The sequence below is a fragment of the Rhinoraja longicauda genome, chromosome 6 (assembly GCF_053455715.1).
Source record: "Rhinoraja longicauda isolate Sanriku21f chromosome 6, sRhiLon1.1, whole genome shotgun sequence".
Taxonomy (NCBI): domain Eukaryota; kingdom Metazoa; phylum Chordata; class Chondrichthyes; order Rajiformes; family Arhynchobatidae; genus Rhinoraja; species Rhinoraja longicauda.
The window spans coordinates 22,088,620-22,107,398 of record NC_135958.1 but is presented as its reverse complement, the minus strand read 5'-3'; the positions used below and the strand labels follow the sequence as shown (position 1 = coordinate 22,107,398).

The 18,779-nt window shown below is 51.6% G+C and overlaps 2 protein-coding genes across 3 annotated transcripts in view; both read left to right on the top strand.

The window, feature by feature from the left end:
* The window catches only part of LOC144594332 (fatty acyl-CoA hydrolase precursor, medium chain-like), a 35,653-nt gene extending 28,242 nt beyond the window's left edge, over positions 1-7,411 (top strand). For both annotated transcript variants that reach the window (XM_078400707.1, XM_078400708.1), the window contains exons 14-18: positions 1,120-1,324; positions 3,739-3,856; positions 4,477-4,610; positions 6,484-6,637; positions 7,280-7,411. In XM_078400707.1, coding sequence (XP_078256833.1) covers positions 1,120-1,324; positions 3,739-3,856; positions 4,477-4,610; positions 6,484-6,637; positions 7,280-7,387 — 719 coding nt within the window. In that variant the 3' untranslated portion in view covers positions 7,388-7,411. The remainder of the gene's footprint in view (positions 1-1,119; positions 1,325-3,738; positions 3,857-4,476; positions 4,611-6,483; positions 6,638-7,279) is intronic.
* Positions 7,412-7,752: 341 nt separating this feature from the next.
* LOC144594702 (carboxylesterase 5A-like) lies at positions 7,753-18,054 on the top strand. The gene is made up of 8 exons (XM_078401546.1): positions 7,753-7,770; positions 8,484-8,588; positions 11,028-11,180; positions 12,241-12,321; positions 12,647-12,791; positions 14,138-14,287; positions 15,417-15,489; positions 16,422-18,054. Exons 1-8 carry the CDS (start codon positions 7,753-7,755, stop codon positions 16,582-16,584), a joined length of 888 nt encoding a protein of 295 aa, XP_078257672.1. The 3' UTR covers positions 16,585-18,054.
* Positions 18,055-18,779: the final 725 nt, after the last annotated feature.

Sequence of the window (18,779 nt, the reverse complement as noted above, 5' to 3'; positions counted from 1 at the left end):
TGGTGGCAGTGAGATGAGAGGGTGGCCAGGGTTGTGTGGGACTTTGATGATGCTGGCTGACGTTTTGAAGGAGCGTCTCCTATAGATCCCCTCAATGGTGGGGAGGTCAGTACCAATAAGACATGGGAGCAGAATTAGGTCATTCAGCCCATCGAGTATACTGTGCCATTCAATCATGGCCAATTTATTTTTCACTCTCAACCCCGTTCTCCTGCCTTTTCTTGGTAACGTTTGACACCTATACCCACGTATCTGTGATTGACCGGGAAGTGTCCACCACTCTCTGTAATCTCCTTCATTCCTGAGCATTCAAATTGCCGAACCAGTCAGTGCTCTCCACTGCACACCTTTAGACTTCAGAGATACAGCACGGAAACAGGCCCTTCGGCCCACCGAGTCTGCGTTGACCAATGATCACCCCATACACTAACACTATCCTACATGCTAGGGATAATTTATAATTTTACTGAAGTCAATTAACCTACAAACTCACGAGTTTGGGAGTGTGGGATGAAACCGGAGCACCTGGAGAAATCCCATGCGGTCACCGGGAGAACGCACAAACTCTGTACAGGCAGCACCCGTAGTCAGGATTGAACCTGGGTCTTGGGCGCTGTGAGGCAGTAACTCTGCCGCTGCACCACTGAGCAAGGAGTGTCGCAACCTGTCGAGGGTGGATCAGAGACTGGGATTGTGCAGAGAGGGGCTAAAAATACCCAATGTCTTGGCCCCCACCACTGTTTTAAAAATACCAAATGTCTTGGCCCCCACCGCTGTCTCTGGCGATGAATTCCACAGATTCAACACCCTCTGGCTAAAGAAGTTCCTCATCACCATTCTAAAGGTACATCCTTTTATTCTGAGGCTGTGCCCTCTGGTCCTAGACTCTCCCACTAGTGGAAACCTCTTGAGGAGGTGTACGTGTACCTGTGTCATGCCTGGAGGGGCTGCTGCGGTCTCTGGGTGGAGGTGAGGGAGGAGGTTGTGGTCGGGGGTTACATCTCCTGTGGTTGCAGGGAGAGGCGTCAGGGGAGGGAGGAAAGGTTGGGTGAGGAGGGAGGGAGGGATGGGCGACGAAGGATTAATGTCCTACCACCTCTGCCTGCTCTTCTCTTGCAGGAGCTGACCGGTGGGGCCCCATTGTGTGGACGGAGGGAGGACTGATTCGGGGAACGCGGATGGAGGTGGAAGAAAGTCCCAGGCCTGTGTTTGGATATTTGGGGATCCCCTTTGCCGCTCCTCCTGTGGATTCACTGCGGTTTGCTCCGCCCCAGAGAGCCCAGTGCTGGACTGGAGTCCGGAACGCCACCAGCCATCCTCCCATGTAGGGACCTCTCCTTCCCAAACTCCATCGTAAACTGTTTCATTTCTCTATTCCAACAGCGAGTTCCACAAACAGTTGGTATTTTGTGTGGAGAATTTGTCAGCGAGGCATTGTTTTGCCATTTCGAGGGAAATGGAGAGAGAACCTCAGGAACAATCTACTTTGGGGAACATACATAGGTGATGTTTTGGGTTGGAACCAGATAATGTCTGAAGAAGTGCCCGGACCCAAAATGTCACCTATCCACGCTCTCCTGAGATGCTGCCTGACCCACTGAATTACTCCAGCATTCTGCATCTATCTTTGGTATAAACCAGCATCTGCAGTTCCTCTTTGTCAAACTATTATGATCGTGTTTGGGTTGCATTACGTACTGTGGTTTGCAGTATTATAGAACACAGAACAGTACAGCACAGAAACAGGCCCTTCAGCCCACCATGTCCGTGCCCAACACGATGTCAAGACCAACTCATATCTGCCTGCACATAATCCATATCCCTCCGTTATATAGCCACAAAGAACTGCAGATGCTGGATTGCCAAAGAAAACACAAAATGCTGGAGTAACTTAGGTCAGGCAGGACCTCTGGAGAACATGGGTAGGTGACGTTTTAGATTGGGAGCCTTCTTCAGACTGATTAGATGGTCTGGTTGCCTAGTCTAATTAATAATTAACAGTATTACTGATTATTGTATATTTATCTGTCTGTTATTGCGTTAATGTGCTAATAAGGCTGCAGAAAGTAAGAATTTTATTGTACTGTTCACAAAACCTTTCTATGAATTATAGCTACAAATTCCCTTCTTGTTTTAAACACAGTGACTGAAACGTTTCTGCTCTAAGGAGCGACTCCAGTCTCTGTGAGAAATAGCAGGAGAAGGCCATTTGGCCCATCGAGCCTGCCCCACCATTCATCCTGACCACAGATGACCACACTCTATAGTCAAGAGTGTTTTAATTCATATGTACCCCAAACGCAATAATGACATTCTTACTTGGTACAGCTTTACAGGCACCTTAACACAACTACACAACTGATAAATACAATCAATCGCAGTGGCAAAGGTTCCTGAGCCTGGAGGTCATGGTTCGCCGGCTCCTCTACCTTCTTCCCGATGGTAGTAGCGAGATCACAAGGAGCTTCAGCTGCTGGAACCTTGAGCAAAACATGAAGTGCTGGAGGAACTCAGCAGGTCAGGCAGCCTCTGCGGAGGGAATGGACAGATGACGTTTCAGGTTGGGGGCCCGTTGGACTTGGAAATTACACCATAATAGTAAAAAGCTAAGTCCCTAGGACAACGCTTCTCGAAGGTCCATGGTAGTTCGGCGCTGAGGTAGGGCTGAGGTTAGTGTTGTGCAGTGTTCAAGAGCCAGGTGGTTGCTGGGCCTGGTGGTTCCTGAACCTGGAGGTGGCAGTTCTCAGACTCTTGTACCTTCTCCCCGATGGTAGCAGCGAGACGAGAGCGTGGCCAGGGTGGTGTGGGTCGTGTTCGTCCTTTACTGATTTGTTAAGTGCTGAGTGTCTGCCTACTAAACGGAAAAACAGAAATGGATGATAGAAGGAGAAGAGATGGTGGGAATGAGACGATGAGGGGCTAGTCTGGGGCATAAACGCCAGCACAGATGGGCTGAAGGGTCTGTTTCTGGGTACCATGACAACAGGAGGTGGTAGCTGAAGGGCTGAAGGAAGGAGGGAGAGTATGTACACTGAGGAAGTGCCTGGTGCAGGGAGAGAGGGTATTGCTCAATGTCTAACCGCCCACTCTTTCTCTCCCCACCACCCCCCTCTTCCTCCCCTTCCCATGCTGTCTCTATCCCCTCCCACTCGCGCTCTCTCTGCCTCCTTTACTCCATCTCCCACCCCACGTCCCCCTCCTCCCATTCTGACCCCCTCTCCTCGGTCCCTCTCCGCCCCCTCCCAAACACAACCCTCCCTTCCTCCGCCTCTCCCTCACTCCCTTCCCTCTCACCCCCTCTCCCTTCACACCTTCACTCCTTCTCCCTCTCTTCCCCTCTCACCCTCCCCTTTGCCTCCCCCTCTTCTTCTACCCCCTCCCTACCCCTGCTGACTCCCACTCTCCCCATGCTCCCTCTTCCTCTATCTCCCCCTCGCCCATCCCCTATCCGTCACTCTCTTCTCCCCCTCTGCCCTCCACTTCTCATTCCCTCTCACCCCCTCTTCTACCTCCCTCCTCCCTGCTCCCGCTCCCTTTCTCTCCCTCCCCCACTCCTCTCTCCTGCTCACTTCCACTCTTCCCCTGCTCCCTCTCTCTCGCTCCCCCTCTCCTGTTCACTCCCTCTCCTCCCTCCCTCTCTCCTGTTCTCCCTCTATCTCACCCCCACCCTGCCATCCTATTTCCTCTCTCCCCCTTCCCCTCCCCTCTCCTGCTTCCTCCACCCTCTCTCTGCACCAGGTGCCTTCAGAAGGTGCGGAGGGCGTTCCCTCCGTTTGCCGTGCCTGCCAGTGAGGACTGTCTCTACCTCAGTGTCTACACCCCTGGCCGGCCCTCTGGCTACACCACCCCCATACCGGTACGTAACGGCCGTTCTTCCCCCCACCCCTCCCTGAACCTGTTGGGGGGACATTGCAATCCCCACCGCTACCCGGTGTAGGGAAGGGGGGGGGGGGGGGTGAAAAGAACTGGAAACACCAAAAGCTCTTCAGAAGTGCAGATGTCTGTGGGGATGGGTTGAGTGGACATTGGGCGATTAAAGAGGGCGTACCAGATATCACAGGCAGACTAGATTGAGGAAACTCCCAAAGCATTTAGTAAACTACTGAATCTTCGAGGCTGGAGGGCAAATGGAGCAAGTGTTGGAGCGGCATGGAGGTGGTGGGCTGAAGGGCCTGTCTCTATGCTCAGATGCTCAGGTGACATGGTGGCACAACGGTAGAGTTTCTGCCTTACCGGGTTCAATCCTGACTACGGGTGCTGTCTGTAAGGAGTTTGCACGGTCTCCCTGTGACCGTGTGTGTTTTCTCCGGGTGCTCCGGTTACCTCCCACACTCCAAAGACGTGCGGGTTTGTAGGTTAATTGGCTTCTGTAAATTGTTGGTGAAGGACTTGATGGTCAGCATGGAGGTCGGGGGCCGAAGGGCCTGTTAGGATGCTTGGGTCTGAGTCTCTGCTCTCCCCTCCCCGTCCCCACAGGTGATGGTCTGGATCCACGGAGGGGCCTTCATCCTGGGGAAAAGCTCCATATTCTACGGCTCAGCGCTGGCCGGCTTTGGCAACGTGGTGGTCGTGGTCATCCAGTACCGGCTCAGCGTGGCCGGCTTCCTCAGGTAACGCGAGAGAGCCCAGTCATTGGCCAGTTGCTTCCTCAGATAACGCGAGAGAGCCCAGTCATTGGCCAGTTGCTTCCTCAGGTAACGCGAGAGAGCCCAGTCATTGGCCAGTTGCTTCCTCAGATAATGCTCTGTGAGCCCAGTCATTGGCCAGTTGCTTCCTCAGGTAATGCTCTGTGAGCCCAGTCATTGGCCAGTTGCTTCCTCAAGTAATGCGTCGGGTGTCCTGTCTGTGTCCATGTGGAGTTTGCACCTTCTTCCTGTGACCGCGTGGGCTTCCTCTGGGTGCTCTGGTTTTCACCCACATCTCAAAGACGTGAGGATTTGTAGGTTATTTGTCCTCTGTAAATTGCCCCGAGTGTGTACGGAGTGGATGAGAAAGTGGAATAACATAGAATTAGTGTGAATGGGTGATTGATGGTCAGTATGGACTTGGTGGGCCAAATGGCCTGTTTCCATGCTGTATCTTTAACCAAAATAAACAGTATTTGGACAGATGTATGGATCTAGGGTTTAGAGGGATAAGGGCCACATGCAGGCAAATGAGAGTAGCTCAGTATGCCAACTTGGTCGGCATGAACAAGGTTGGCTGAAGGGCCTGTTTCCGTGCTATACGGTGTGACTCTGTTGAGAGCACATGGGACCTGGGTCAGGGACATGGAGGGACAGTTTCTTCCCAGCTGTAATCAGGCAACTGAACCATCCTCTCACCAACTAGAGAGCGGTCCTGACCTATCATCTACCTCATTGGAGACCCTCAGACTATCTTTGATTAGATTTCACTGAACTATGTTGCACTGAACGCTATTCACTTTATCCTGTATCTGTACTCTGTAGACGGCTCGATTGTAATTATGTATAGTCTTTCCGCTGACTGGATACCGCACAACTAAAAAGCTTTTCACTGTACCTTGCTACACGTGACGGTGAACTAACCTGAACTAAACTAAACATTGGTCATGGGTCAGGGACACAGTCATGGGTCAGGGGCACTGGAGGTCTCTCTGTCCCATGGGTGAGGTGCCCACTGTAGGTGCCCCACTCAAGCTGTCAGTCTCCACCCCAGACTGTAACGGTCTTCGTTGTGAAGATGCTGCCTGGGCAACCATCTAACATGTGGTCTGTGTGAAAGTGGGATAATGTGGAACTAGTGAATGGATGTGTGATCAATGACAGAGCACTAGTGAACGGGTGATCAATGGGTGGATGATCAGTGGGTGATCTATGCCAGTACCTCTCTCTAACATGGTGCTAATATTGTACTGAAGATATCTTGAGCAAAAACCTGCGATTATACAGGTAATAAATCTAATGTCAGTTTTCTGCTGTGTATTAAGTCTGCGTTTTAACTGGGCAATGAGCCAAAGCTGATCACAGTGCATGTGGATACAAATGCTGGATTAACTCAACGGGTCAGGCAGCATCTCTGGAGAAAACGAATAGGTGACGTTTCGGGTCGAGACCCTTCCTCAGACTCTCCAGAGATGCTGCCTGTCGAGCTGAGTTACTCCACTTTTTGTGCTTATCTGCAATTCCTTCTTACAGTGCAAGTTTCTAAATGTTTAGGTAGTAGGCGTTTGTGTTGTCTAATCAGACATTTTAATGTTATTATCTTCTCTCGGTGCCCCCCCCCCCCCCCACTCTCCAGCCAGGCCCCTCCTCCAGAATCCCCCTTCCAGAGCCTCCCCCTCCCCCAGCAGCCCCCCCCCCCTAATCCCTCGCTCCCAAGACGCCCCTTCCCCCGCCGTAGCACCTGTCCTGAGCCCCCCGAGCCCTGCCCCTCCCCCTAGGACCCCCCCCACAGGTCCCGAGCCCCCCCCCCCCTCCAGCCGCGATCCCCCCTGACCCTCTCTCTTTGTCGTTGCCTCAGCACGGGTGGCAAGGGGGAGAGGGGCAACGCCGGCCTCCTGGACCAGCTGGCAGCGCTGCAGTGGGTGCAGAGGAACGCCGCCCACTTCGGAGGAGACCCAGGGAGCGTCACGCTGTTCGGGGAGTCTGTCGGGGGTCTCAGCGTCACCCTGCACGTACGGAGAGCAGGCAACTCAATCCCCCACCCCGCCCCTCCCTCCCTCCTCCCCACCCCCTCCCTCCCTCCTCCCTCCCTCCTCCCCACCCCTCCCTCCCTCCCTCCTCCCCACCCCCTCCCTCCCTCCTCCCCACCCCACCCAACATCCCCTCCCCACCCTCACTCACCCCTCCTCCCCGTCCCCACCCCCTCCTCCCCCTCCCTCCCTCCTCCCCACCCCCTCCCTCCCTCCTCCCCACCCCCTCCCTCCTCCCACCCCCTCCCTCCCTCCTCCCCACCCCACCCAACATCCCTCCCCACCCTCACTCACCCTCCTCCCACGTCCCCACCCCCCCTCCTCCCCATCCCTCCCTCCTCCCCACCCCCCCTCCCCTCCCTCCCTCCTCCCCACCCCCTCCCTCCCTCCTCCCCACCCCCTCCCTCCCTCCTCCCCACCCCACCCAACATCCCCTCCCCACCCTCACTCACCCTTCTCCCCCGTCCCCACCCCCCCTCCTCCCCATCCCCTCCCTTATCTCCACCCCTTCCCACCACCCTGTCCTCCTCGACCCCTCCCTCATCCCCCTCACTCCTCCGTCCCTCCTTCCTCACCCCCACCTGCGTATTAGAGTGAGTCACTGTGTTTCTCCTGTCTCGCCAGACGTTGTCTCCTCTCTCCACCGGCCTGTTCCACAGAGCCATCGTGCAGAGCGGGAGTGCCCTGATGCCCGGAGCCCTGCCCCCACGACCCACCCAGCTGCCGAGGTGAGACCTCCCCGCGCAGTAGGGATGGGTGGGGAGGCCTGGATAGAGTGGATGTGAGAGGGATATCTCACTAATAGAGAGTCTAGGACCAGAATAAAAGGATGTACCTTTTAGAAAGGAGACTAGGAGGAATTGCTTCAGTCAGAGGGTGGTGAATCTGTGGAATTCATTGCACACACGGCTGTGGAGGCCACGTCATTGGGTATTTTTACAGTGGAGATTGATAGATTCTTGATTAGTAAGAGTGTCAAAGATTACAGAAGGCAGGAAAATGGAGTTGAGAGGGAAAGATAGAACAGCCCTGATTGAATGACAGAGTAATCTCAATGGGCCAAATGGCCTGATTCTGCTCCTATGTCTTGTGGTCTAATGGTTTTACAGGTCACAGTACGAGGAGCATTCACCTCAGAAGCCTCCTGCAGGACAGTTATGAGTTAAGGAGGTTGGGCTTGGTGAGGGAGGGAGAGAGGGTGGCTGGGGAGGGTGGGAGGAGGTGTGAGGTTGGGACTTCTGTTTGGTGGATTAATTGACTGCTGTGCATTACCCTTGGGTAAAGGTGGGTGGAGGGAGAATGGGGGCGTTTAGATGGCCTGACAGAGGGGGGTGGGGGAAATGGTGGGAGATCATTTGAGAGATTGAGAGATGGATGGAGATAGGTGGGAGATGGTGGCAGGAGGTGGGGGTAGGAGATGGGGGCAGGAGATGGGAAGATGAGGGGAGGTGGAGGGAGATGGGGAGAGATGGAGGGGAGAGAGGGGGAGAAGGGGGTGGTAGATGGGAGGGTAGATAGAGGGAGATGGTGGGATGGAGGGATTGAGTGAGACGGGGAGAGGCGGGGAGATGGTTTGAGATGTTGGGAGATGAGTAGGAGATGCTGAGAGATGGGGGGAGATGTGGGAGATGCTGAGAGATGGAGGGAGATGTGGGGAGATGGTGGTAGTGGGCAGCAGACATCACCGGAGATCAGGATCAAACCCTGAGGCAGGGTCCTAGCTGCTGCACCATTGCTGCATGTGAGCTGCGGGGGGGGGGGGGGGGGGGGGGGGGGGGGGGGGGCCTGGGGAGAGCTGATGAACGCCCGTGTTGTGTGTTGTCCACAGGAGGCGGCTGCAGCCGGGGGCTGTGGTGACCCTCGGACCCAGCAGCTGCTGAATTGCCTCAGGAGCAAGAGCGAGGAGGAGATGGCACAGATTATCAACAGTGTGGTGAGCAGCTGCAATAAAAGCAATGACAAGGCAACAAACCCCCCCCCCCCAAACACACCCCAACGCTCCCCAACACCTCCCCGATCATCCCCCAAAGTCCCCATCCCCCCCAACAATCCGTCTTCCATAATTATCCCCAACTTCACCCCTCAACCCCAACACTCCCCAGCATCCCCCAACTTCACCCCTCACCCCCAACACTCCCCCAACCACCCCTCACCCCAATACTCCCCAATATCCCCCAACTTCACCCTCACCCCCAATACTCCCCAATATCCCCCAACTTCACCCCTCACCCCAACACTCCCCAACATCTCCCAACATCCCCCAACTTCACCCCTCACCCCCAACCACCCCTCACCCCAATACTCCCCAATATCCCCCAACTTCACCCCTCACCCCCAACACTCCCCAACATCTCCCAACATCCTCCAACTTCACCCCTCACCCCAACACTCCCCCAACCAGCCCTCACCCCCAATACTCCCCAACATCCCCCAACTTCACCCCTCACCCCCAACACTCCCCAACATCTCCCAACATCCTCCAACTTCACCCCTCACCCCCAACACTCCCCCAACCAGCCCTCACCCCCAATACTCCCCAATATCCCCCAACTTCACCCCTCACCCCAACACTCCCTCAACCACCCCTCACCCCCAATACTCCCCAACTTCACCCCTCACCCCCAATACTCCCGACATCTCCCAACTTCCTCAACTTCACCCCTCACCCCCAATACTCCCCAACATCTCCCCAACTTCACCCCTCACCCCCAATACTCCCCAACACTCCCCAACATCTCCCACCATCCTCCAACTTCACCAATCGCCCCCCAAAGTTCCCCTTTGCCCATCAACCTCCGTTTTATCCTGTTGTCCCCAAAACCTCCCCCAACACCCCTGATGCTCCCCTAATTCCCCCAACACTCCCCAATGCTCTCCAACCACCACCATCGTCCCCAACTTCCACATCACCCCCAATGTCACCCCATCACGCCCCAAGCCTCCAACTTCTTCCATCGTCCCCCATCATCCACCAGGGCTGCTTAACCTCCCAGTCAGGGGGAGTCTCACCCACAACCCTGCCTCAGCACAGATTTGGAGTCATGGTGTCAAACAGCACAGAAACAAGCCCTTCGGCCCCAACTCGCCCGTGCCGATTAAACTAACTCTAGCAGTTCCTTGGCTCCACCAGTGGTGGACTCTCAAACAAAGGCCATAGTTACAAGGTTTAAGTGAGAGGGGAAAGATTTAATAGGAAACTGAGGAGCAACCTTTTCACACGGAGGGTGGTGGCTGTACGGAATGAGTTGCCAGAGGAGGTTTAAAAGACATTTGGACAGGTACATGGATAGAAAAGGTTTAGCGGGACATGGGCCAAATGCGGGCAAATGGGATGGTGCATTTTGGTTGGCATGGACAAGTTGGGCCGAAGGGCCTGTCTGTGCTGTACGACTATGACTCTCTGACTATTAGAAGGGTGGCAATCTGCGACTGAGATGTGGCGGGATTTCATCCGTCAGAGAGTGGTGAGACCCTCTCCCCCAGGTGAAGGAGGTTAGATTAGTGGGGGGGTTGATGCGTTTCTGGACAGATCGGGGATTGAGGGCGATGGAGAACATGCACAGAGGAGGAGGTGGGGTCTGGGGAAGATTAGCTAAAGAGAGTCATTGAGTCGTACAACGTGGAAACAGACTCTTTGGCCCAACTTGCCCACGCTGACCAACATGCCCATCTTCACTAGTTGAACCTGCCTCTTTTTAAACCTGTCCTATCCATGCACCTGTCTAAATGCTTCATAAACATTGCAATAGCCCCTGAGTCAAACTTCCTCCTCCGGCAGCTTGTTCCATACACCCACCACCCTTCATGTAAAAAAGTTACCCCTTAGGTTCCTATTAAATCTTCACCTCCCCCCCCCCCCCCCCCCCCCCCCCCCCCCCCCCCCCCCACCTTACCTTAAACCTATGTCCTCTGGTTTTCGATTGCCCTACTCTGGGCAAGAGACTCTGTACATCTACCCGATCTATTCCTCTCATGATACTTCCTTAAGATCACCCCTCATCCTCCTGCGCTCCTAGGAATAAAGTCCGAGCCTGCTCAACCTCTCCCTATAGCTCAGGCCATCGAGTCCTGGCAACATCTTGGTAAATTCTCTCTGCACCCTTTCCAGCTTGACAACATCTTCCCTATAACATGGTGACCAAACGGAACACAATACTCTGAATGTGGCCTCACCAACGTTTATGTAATTGCAAACATGACCAACCAACTTCTATACTCAATACTCTGACTGACCACCTTATCTACCTGTGACGCCATGACACCTGTGAAGCCGTGATTACATTGAACAGTGGGATAGACTGGAGGGGCCGAGTGGCCTCCCCCAGCTCCTTGCCTTTGCTAACCTCTCCCTCCTCTCTGCTGGCTCTCCCAGAACAACATGTACCAGCTAATTCCCTTCGTGGTGGACGGCAACTTCCTTTCCGATGATCCTCAGAAAATGTTCAAGGACGGGATGTTCCGGAAAATTCCATACCTACTCGGGGTGACGACCGAAGAAATTGTGCACAGTCTCGTGCACTCAGAGGTAACAGTGGCCTGACAAGATGTGTAGAAAGGAACTGCAGATGCTGTTAGGCACAAAGTGCTGGAGTAACTCAGCGGGTCAGGCAGCATCTCTGCAGAACATAGATAGGTGATGTTTCTGGCCGGGTCATCCCTTCCATTTGCTCCCACCTCCCTGTCCATTCGTTGATTAATCCTTGCCACTGGATGGTCCTCCTGGCCTGAAACCTCATTGGTCCATTCCCTCTACACATGCTGCCTGACCCACAGAGTCCCTCCAGCACTTTGTGTCCCATTTGACCCATGTCCCTTCCTATCCCAGTAAATGTCCAAATGTCTTTTAAAAAAGTCACCCCTTTTTAATCCAGATACTGAGGAATTGCAATGCTGGTTTACAAAAAAAAGACACAAAGTGCTGGAGTAACTGAGCGGGTCAGGCGGCATATCTTGAGAACATGGATAGGCAATGGTACAGTAGCACAGCGGTAGAGTTGTTGCCTGACAGCGCCAGAGACCTGGGTTCAATGCTGACTACGGGTGCTGTCTGGATGGAGTTTGTACATTCTCCCTGTGACCATATGGGTTTACTCCGGGTGCTCTAGTTTCCTCCCACATTCCAAAGACATACAGATTTGTAGGTTAATTGCGGTAAAATTGTAAATTGTGTCAGTTGGTGCCGGTGTATGGGGATTGCTGGTCGGCAGGCACTCAGTGGATTGAAGGGCCTGTTTCCACGCTGTATTTCTTAAGCCCTAGTCTAAAGACACTTTGGAGTGATCATAAAGTATCCCAAGCTCAAACGTCATCTGTCCATTCCTTCCACAAATGGTGCCTGACCCGCTGAGTCCCTCCAACAATCCCCCAAGATTACAGCGTCCTCAGCCTGTTGTGTCTCCACCTTCTTTGTCCCTGTCCCTTATCGCTTGCCCTGTGGAGAGAAACCTTTTATTTTTGAACAGTGACCCCCCCTAGTTCCCGGTTCCCCCCACAACGGGAGACAGCCTCGTCACACCCACCCCTTGGCTCCTGTCCGTTCCCCTCGCTACCTGCATCATTAAAGCCACAACTCTATTTTTGTACAGGTCATCATTAAGCCTGACTGGGAGGCAGGGATTAGCACGGATGAAATTCGGGAGAAGATAAAGGTGTATCTGAACCCACTGGTAAGGCACTCTCACCATTCTATGATCCATGTTCCAAGTTCCAGGTTCCAGGTTCCAGGTTCCAGGTTCCAGGTTCCAAGTTCCAGGTTCCAAGTTCCAAGTTCCAAGTTCCAAGTTCCAAGTTCCAAGTTCCAGGTTCCAGGTTCCAAGTTCCAAGTTCCAAGTTCCAAGTTCCAGGTTCCAGGTTCCAGGTTCTAAGTTCTAAGTTCTAGGCTCGAGGTTACATTGTCTGTCTCGGGTCTAGTGTCAATGTTCTATGGTCTATGTTCCCCATGATTTAATATTTTGCCCTATGTGACATAGATTATCACGATTCTTTATCTAGTTTGGTGCGGAGAATGAAGAGTTGATTTTTGACGAATACTTCAAGGATGTGCACAACCCTGAGCTTCTGAAGGAGCGCTACCTTGACTTGTTTGGTGATGTGTTCATCTCCATTCCAACTCTGAGAGTGGCGCAGTACTACCGAGGTGAGCATAGGACCGAGCCAGGCAGTGACGCAGGGTCACATCAATAAACAGCACGCTTTTCTCTGTAGCCCTCCCTCTTGCTCAGGTTTAGAAGGCTCAAGTTTAACATTCAGTGGGAATTCAATGGCAAAGCTCTGGCCCACTGTGAAGGGGGAAGGGGATTAGATCTGATGGAAATCCTTCATGGGCAATAAATGGGAATGGGTTCCATCCATAGGGATTGTCACATGGGAGAGAACAGGAATATGTTTTTTTCATTGGAAATCTAAATACGGAAGAGAGACGAGAGACTGCAGTCACTGGAACCTTGAGCAAAACACAAAGTGTTGGGGGAACTTGCTGGAGGGTCAGGTGTGGAGGAAATGAACAGACGCCATTTTGGGTCGGGATCTAAGACATAACATAACATAACATAACATAACAACACTTTATTGTCACTCGGCACAACACCGAGCGAAATTTCAGCAGTCACACAAAATACAGCAAAAAGAAAAGAACACAGGACACCCGACCCCAACACAAACATCCATCACAGTGACTCCAAACACCCCCTCACTGTGATGGAGGCAACAAAAACTTCCCCTCTCTTCCCCCCGCACCCACGGACAGGCAGCTCGACCCCTACCAAGGCAAACGACACGCACAGCCCCCGCAAGGGGATGGAAGGCCCCCCGGCCGAGCCGCCCCGGGCACCGAAACGTCCCGCGGCCGCACCGGGACAGAAGGGTCCCGACCTGAAACGTTGCCTATCTATCCCCTCCACAGATGCTGTCTGACCTGTTGAGTTCCTCCAGTACTGCGTGTTTTTCTGTACATGGAAGAGAATGGGAATGGAGTTGATCCATTGAGGATCCGTACAAACGAGAGAATAAATCGATTTTGATCCATTGGGAAGCCTTATATTGGAGAGAATGGGAATCTTTTTATCTATTGGGAACCTGGACGTTGACAGTGAAAGGGAAAGTTTGGTCTGTTGTGAATATTGACAGTAAATGGGAAGGGTATGGCCATTGGGAATATTGGCAGGGAGTGGTAAGGATTTGGTCCTTTGGTAATATTGGCAGGGAATGGGAAAAGTTTAGTCCATTCGGAAAATTGACAGAGAATAGGAAGGGATGATCCATTGGGAATATTGACAGGGAATGGGAAGGGTTTAGTCCATTGGGAATATTGACAGGGAATGGGAAGGAATGGATCGATTGGGAATATTGATGGTATGGGAAGGGTTTGGTCCATTGGGAATATTGACAGGGAATGGGAAGGGTTTGGTCTGTGGGATTGCGGGTTGTGATTGTGATGGAATTTTCTTTGCTGTTGCCATGGTAACTGGCAGTGCTGCTTTGCAGATGCGGGAAGTCCTGTGTTTCTGTATGAGTTCCAGCACCAGGCCAGCTTCCACAGGAGGAGGACACCGCAGTTCACCAGGGCCCCGCACGGGGCAGAGCTTGCCTTCATCCTTGGGGGACCCTTCATCCGCGAATTTGATGCGCTGCTGGGTGAGGCACGGGGTCTGCCGGCAGTTGATTGATAGACTGAAAAATACAGCAGGGAAATAGGCCCTTCGGCCTGCCCAGTCCATGCCGACCATCCATTACCCATTCACATTAGTTCAATGTTATTCCACTTTCACATCCACTCCAGACATACTATAGGCAATTTACAGAATGCCAATTAACCTAAAATCCGCACATCTTTGGGATGTGGGAGGAAACCCATGCGGTTACAGGGAGAATGTGCAAACTCTACACACAGGCAGCACCGCGTCAGGATGGAATCCTGGTCTCCAGCTCTGTGAGACAGCGGCACTACCCTCTGTGCCACCGTGCCGCCCTTGTGGTTATCTTCTCTGGGGTGGGTTTGGTGATGGACGAACAGTTTAGAGGTCGGAACTTTAGAATTGCAGAGTTGTACAGCACAGAAACAGCCCTTCAGCCAATCTCCTTCATGCTGACCCTGATGCCTGTCCACACTAGTCCCTTTTATCTGCATTAGACCATATTCGGTACACATGACGGCTTGACCCTTGATGATACCCAATGGTTCAATGGTACTTTATTGTCACATGTGCCAAGGTACAGTGAAGTTCATTTTTGTATATAGTTCAGTATAGGTATCACTATACATAAGCACTTAGAGCAACTTAGACAAGCATCCCAGATACAGTAAAGTGTATAACAGTAGTACACTGACACAGTATACAGTGTCTCCAGATTTGGCACCATTTTCAAGTCCCATTTGTTATTAAGTGTTCCACTGCTCTGTTAAGCTGTAGGCTGCGTCTGGTGCATGCGCTCAGCATTTTGGGGCGGTGCCCAGTCCAGCCGAGCCCCAGGCTGCTGCTGGGCCTCCAGTGGCCCACTCCTCCTGCAACTGGTCTGCTTACCGGCCCTCCGTTCCGACTTCTTCCTCCCTGGTCCACAGAGCGAGCAGGGGCCGGGCTCGGTGGCGCCCCTCTCCGAGAAGGTTGCTGGATCCGCGGCGACAAAGACCAGGCCTTTTTGAGGTAGTGCCTCCTGGGCAGTGCCATCCCTTCGATGGTGGGGTGGTCTCTCAGTTCGAAGGGCGGCCTCAAACTCACAGAGTGACCCAGCAACCAGAGGTGTGACCAGTCACTTTACTTCACAGGCACCATGACCGAGAGGGAAAAGGAGCTCAGCAAGAAGGTGATGATGTACTGGGCAACATTCGCCTGGACTGGGTAAGATTCAGTCAGGCCGCTGTGGTTAATGAGAGATGCATAGAGTCATACAGCGTGGAAACAGGCCATTCGGCCCAAACTACCCATGCCGACCAAAGTGCCCCATCTACATCTGCCCATGTTTGGCCCATATCCCCTAAACATTTCCTGTCCATGTACCTAGCCAAGTGTCTTTTAAATGTTGTATCTTTAAAATAGTACCTTCTTCAACTACCTCCTCTGGCAGCTTGCTCCATATACCCACCACCCTCTGTGAAAACGTTGCCCTCCAGATTCATATTAAAACGTTCTCCTCCCACCTTAAACTTATGTCCTCTGGTTCTCAGTTCTCATACTCTGAGTAAAAGACTCAATGCATTCACCCTCTCTGTTCCTCTCATGATTTTGTACACCTCTATAATATCACCCCTCAGCCTCCTGCACTCCAAGGAATAGAGTCCTAGCCTGCCCAACCTCTCCCTATAGCTCAGGCCCTTGAGTCCTGGCAACCTCCTGGTAAATATTCTCTGCACCCTTTTATAGAAACGTACAAAATAGGTGCAGGAGTAGATCATTCAGCCCTTCGGGCCATCCAGAATCAGTACCCTGATCCTGTTTTCTCCCCTTTCCTTGATTCTGTTAGGCCTAAGAGCTATATCTAACTCTCTTTTGAATACATCCAGTGAATTAGCCTCCACTGCCTTCTGTGGCAAAGAATTCCACAGATTCACAACTCTTTGGCTGAAAATGTTTTTCCACATCTCAGTTCTAAATGGTCAAACCCTTATTCTTAAACTGTGACCCTTGGTTCTGGACTCCCCCAACATCGGGAACTTTTCCCCTACATTTCCAACTTCACAACATCCTTCCTATGGCAGGGTAGAAAGAGAGTGGCTTGTTCACCTTCCTCAGTTGTGCTTCTAATATAACCTGTTGCAATCCATCTCTTGCAGGGATCCCAACGGGGATCAACTCCCTGTCTGGCCATTGTACGGGGACCATAAGAAGTTTATGCAACTCGACCTGACCCTGCGGCAGGGATGCGGGCTAAAGACCAATAAACTCCGATTCTGGTCCAACAAACCCGCAAAAAGAATTGCAAGATTATTAATATAATTACAAGTGCGCTCCAATTCAATTCAATTTTTTAGGTTCTGAGAAAAATATTAGCTTGTTCATGGAAGCCGAGAGTCAGGAGAGTCAACAGTGTTTCATTATTTGAAAAGTTATCTATCCATGTTCCGCAGAGATGCTGCCTGACCTGCTGAGTTACACCATCACTTTGTGTTTATTTAGTATTTAATTGTCATACTTACTGAAACAGAACCATGAAATTCTTACTTGCTGCAGCGCAACAGGTTTGTAATATGAATACATAGAAACATAGAAAATAGGTGCAGGAGGAGGCCATTCGGCCCTTTGAGCCAGCACCGCCATTCATTGTGATCATGGCTGATCGTCCCCAATCAATAACCCGTGCCTGCCTTCTCCCCATATCCCTTGATTCCACTAGCCCCTAGAGCTCTATCTAACTCTCTCTTAAATCCATCCAATGATTTGGCTTCCACTGCCCTCTGTGGCAGAGAATTCCACAAATTCACAACTCTGGGTGAAAATGTTTTTTCTCACCTCAGTTTTAAATGGCCTCCCCTTTATTCTAAGACTGTGGCCTCTGGTTCTAGACTCGCCCAACATTGTAATCACAGCTCCTGTAAGGATATATGTTCACTCTAAGATAGGAAGTCTAGTAAAGGGGACACACATATACACACATATACACACACACACACACTCACTCACATGTGCTCTCCTGCAGATTCTCACTCAGCGCAAAAACAGGCCAGTCACTCACCCTTCTCTGGATGAAAAACATCCACCTCCCTCTAAATCTCTTCTCCCTCACCCTAACTCTCTGTCTGCTAGTTTTGTTCATATGGGAATAGTTTTCCTGCAGTTAGCACTATCTATACACCACATAATTTTGTACAACTCATTCATGTCCCCTCTTATGTGTGTGAAGGAACTGCAGATGCTGGTTTACACCGAAGATAGACATAAAGACGCTAAGTTACTCCAGCACTTTGTGTCTATCTTCATGTCCCCTCATACCCTGGATACACAAGAGACTGCAGATGCTAGAATCCTGAAACAGAAGGTGTAAATTCAACATTTCACTCACACACACTGACTTATTCATTTCCGGTGGAAGTGACGAGGGAATGTAAAACTAGGAAGATGATGTTGCAGAATTGGACGAGCTGCTAAAGAGTTAGGAATTAGATGCAAAGTTTGAAACTGTGGTTTCACGGGTTGGGATGAGTTCTGAGCCTCTGGACCAGTCATCACCTCTGCCAGTAATGACCACACACTGCGAAAAATAAAATATTGCACAACATGGAGGTGAATTGAATTTTATTTAAATCGTTATCGGTATTCAGTTATTGTTCCCGTGTTTAGTTTAGTTTAGTTTAGTTTAGAGCTACATCATGGAAACAGGTCCTACAGCCCACTAGGTCCGCGCCGACCAACGATCACCCGTTCACACTAGTTCCATGTTATCCACTTTCTCATCCACTCTCTACACACTAGTGGGCACTTTACAGAAGGCCACTTAACCTACAAACCCACACCTCTTTGGGATGTGGGAGGAAACCTGAATGCATGGAGGAAACCCACGTGGTTGCAGGGAGAACGTACAAACTCCACACAGACAACATCTGAGAGAAGGATTGAACCTGGGTCTCTGGCGCTGTGAGGCAGTGGCTCTATCAGCTGCATCACTATGCTGTGATACAGTGAAAATCTTTGTGTGTTTTCTAATCAAATTATACCTCACACGAGTACAATCAAGTCAAACACAAGAACAATAGGTGGTGCAAAGACATAAATACCAGAGTGCAGAACATAGTATTGTCACAGTGTTACATGTTACCGAGAAAAAATCCAGTGTCCACGATGAGGTTGGTTGGACGATCAGGACTACACTCTAGTTGATGGGAGGACCATTCAGTAGTCTGATAAAGGCAGGGAAGAAGCTTCCTGAATCTGCCCGATCTTACCAGACACCTATGAAAGTACCCCCCACCCCTCTTCCTGAACCCCTCCCTGCTCACAGAGATTGCACAGGGTATCCAAACACTACCTGAAAAGTCAAAAGGCTTTCTAAAACATAGACCATAGAACAGTACAGCATAGGAACAGGCTCTTGAGCCCACAATGTCTGTGCTAAACATGATGCCAAGTTCAACTAATTTCCTCTGCTTGTATATAACCCATATCCCTCCATTCCTGCATATCCATTTGGCTATCTA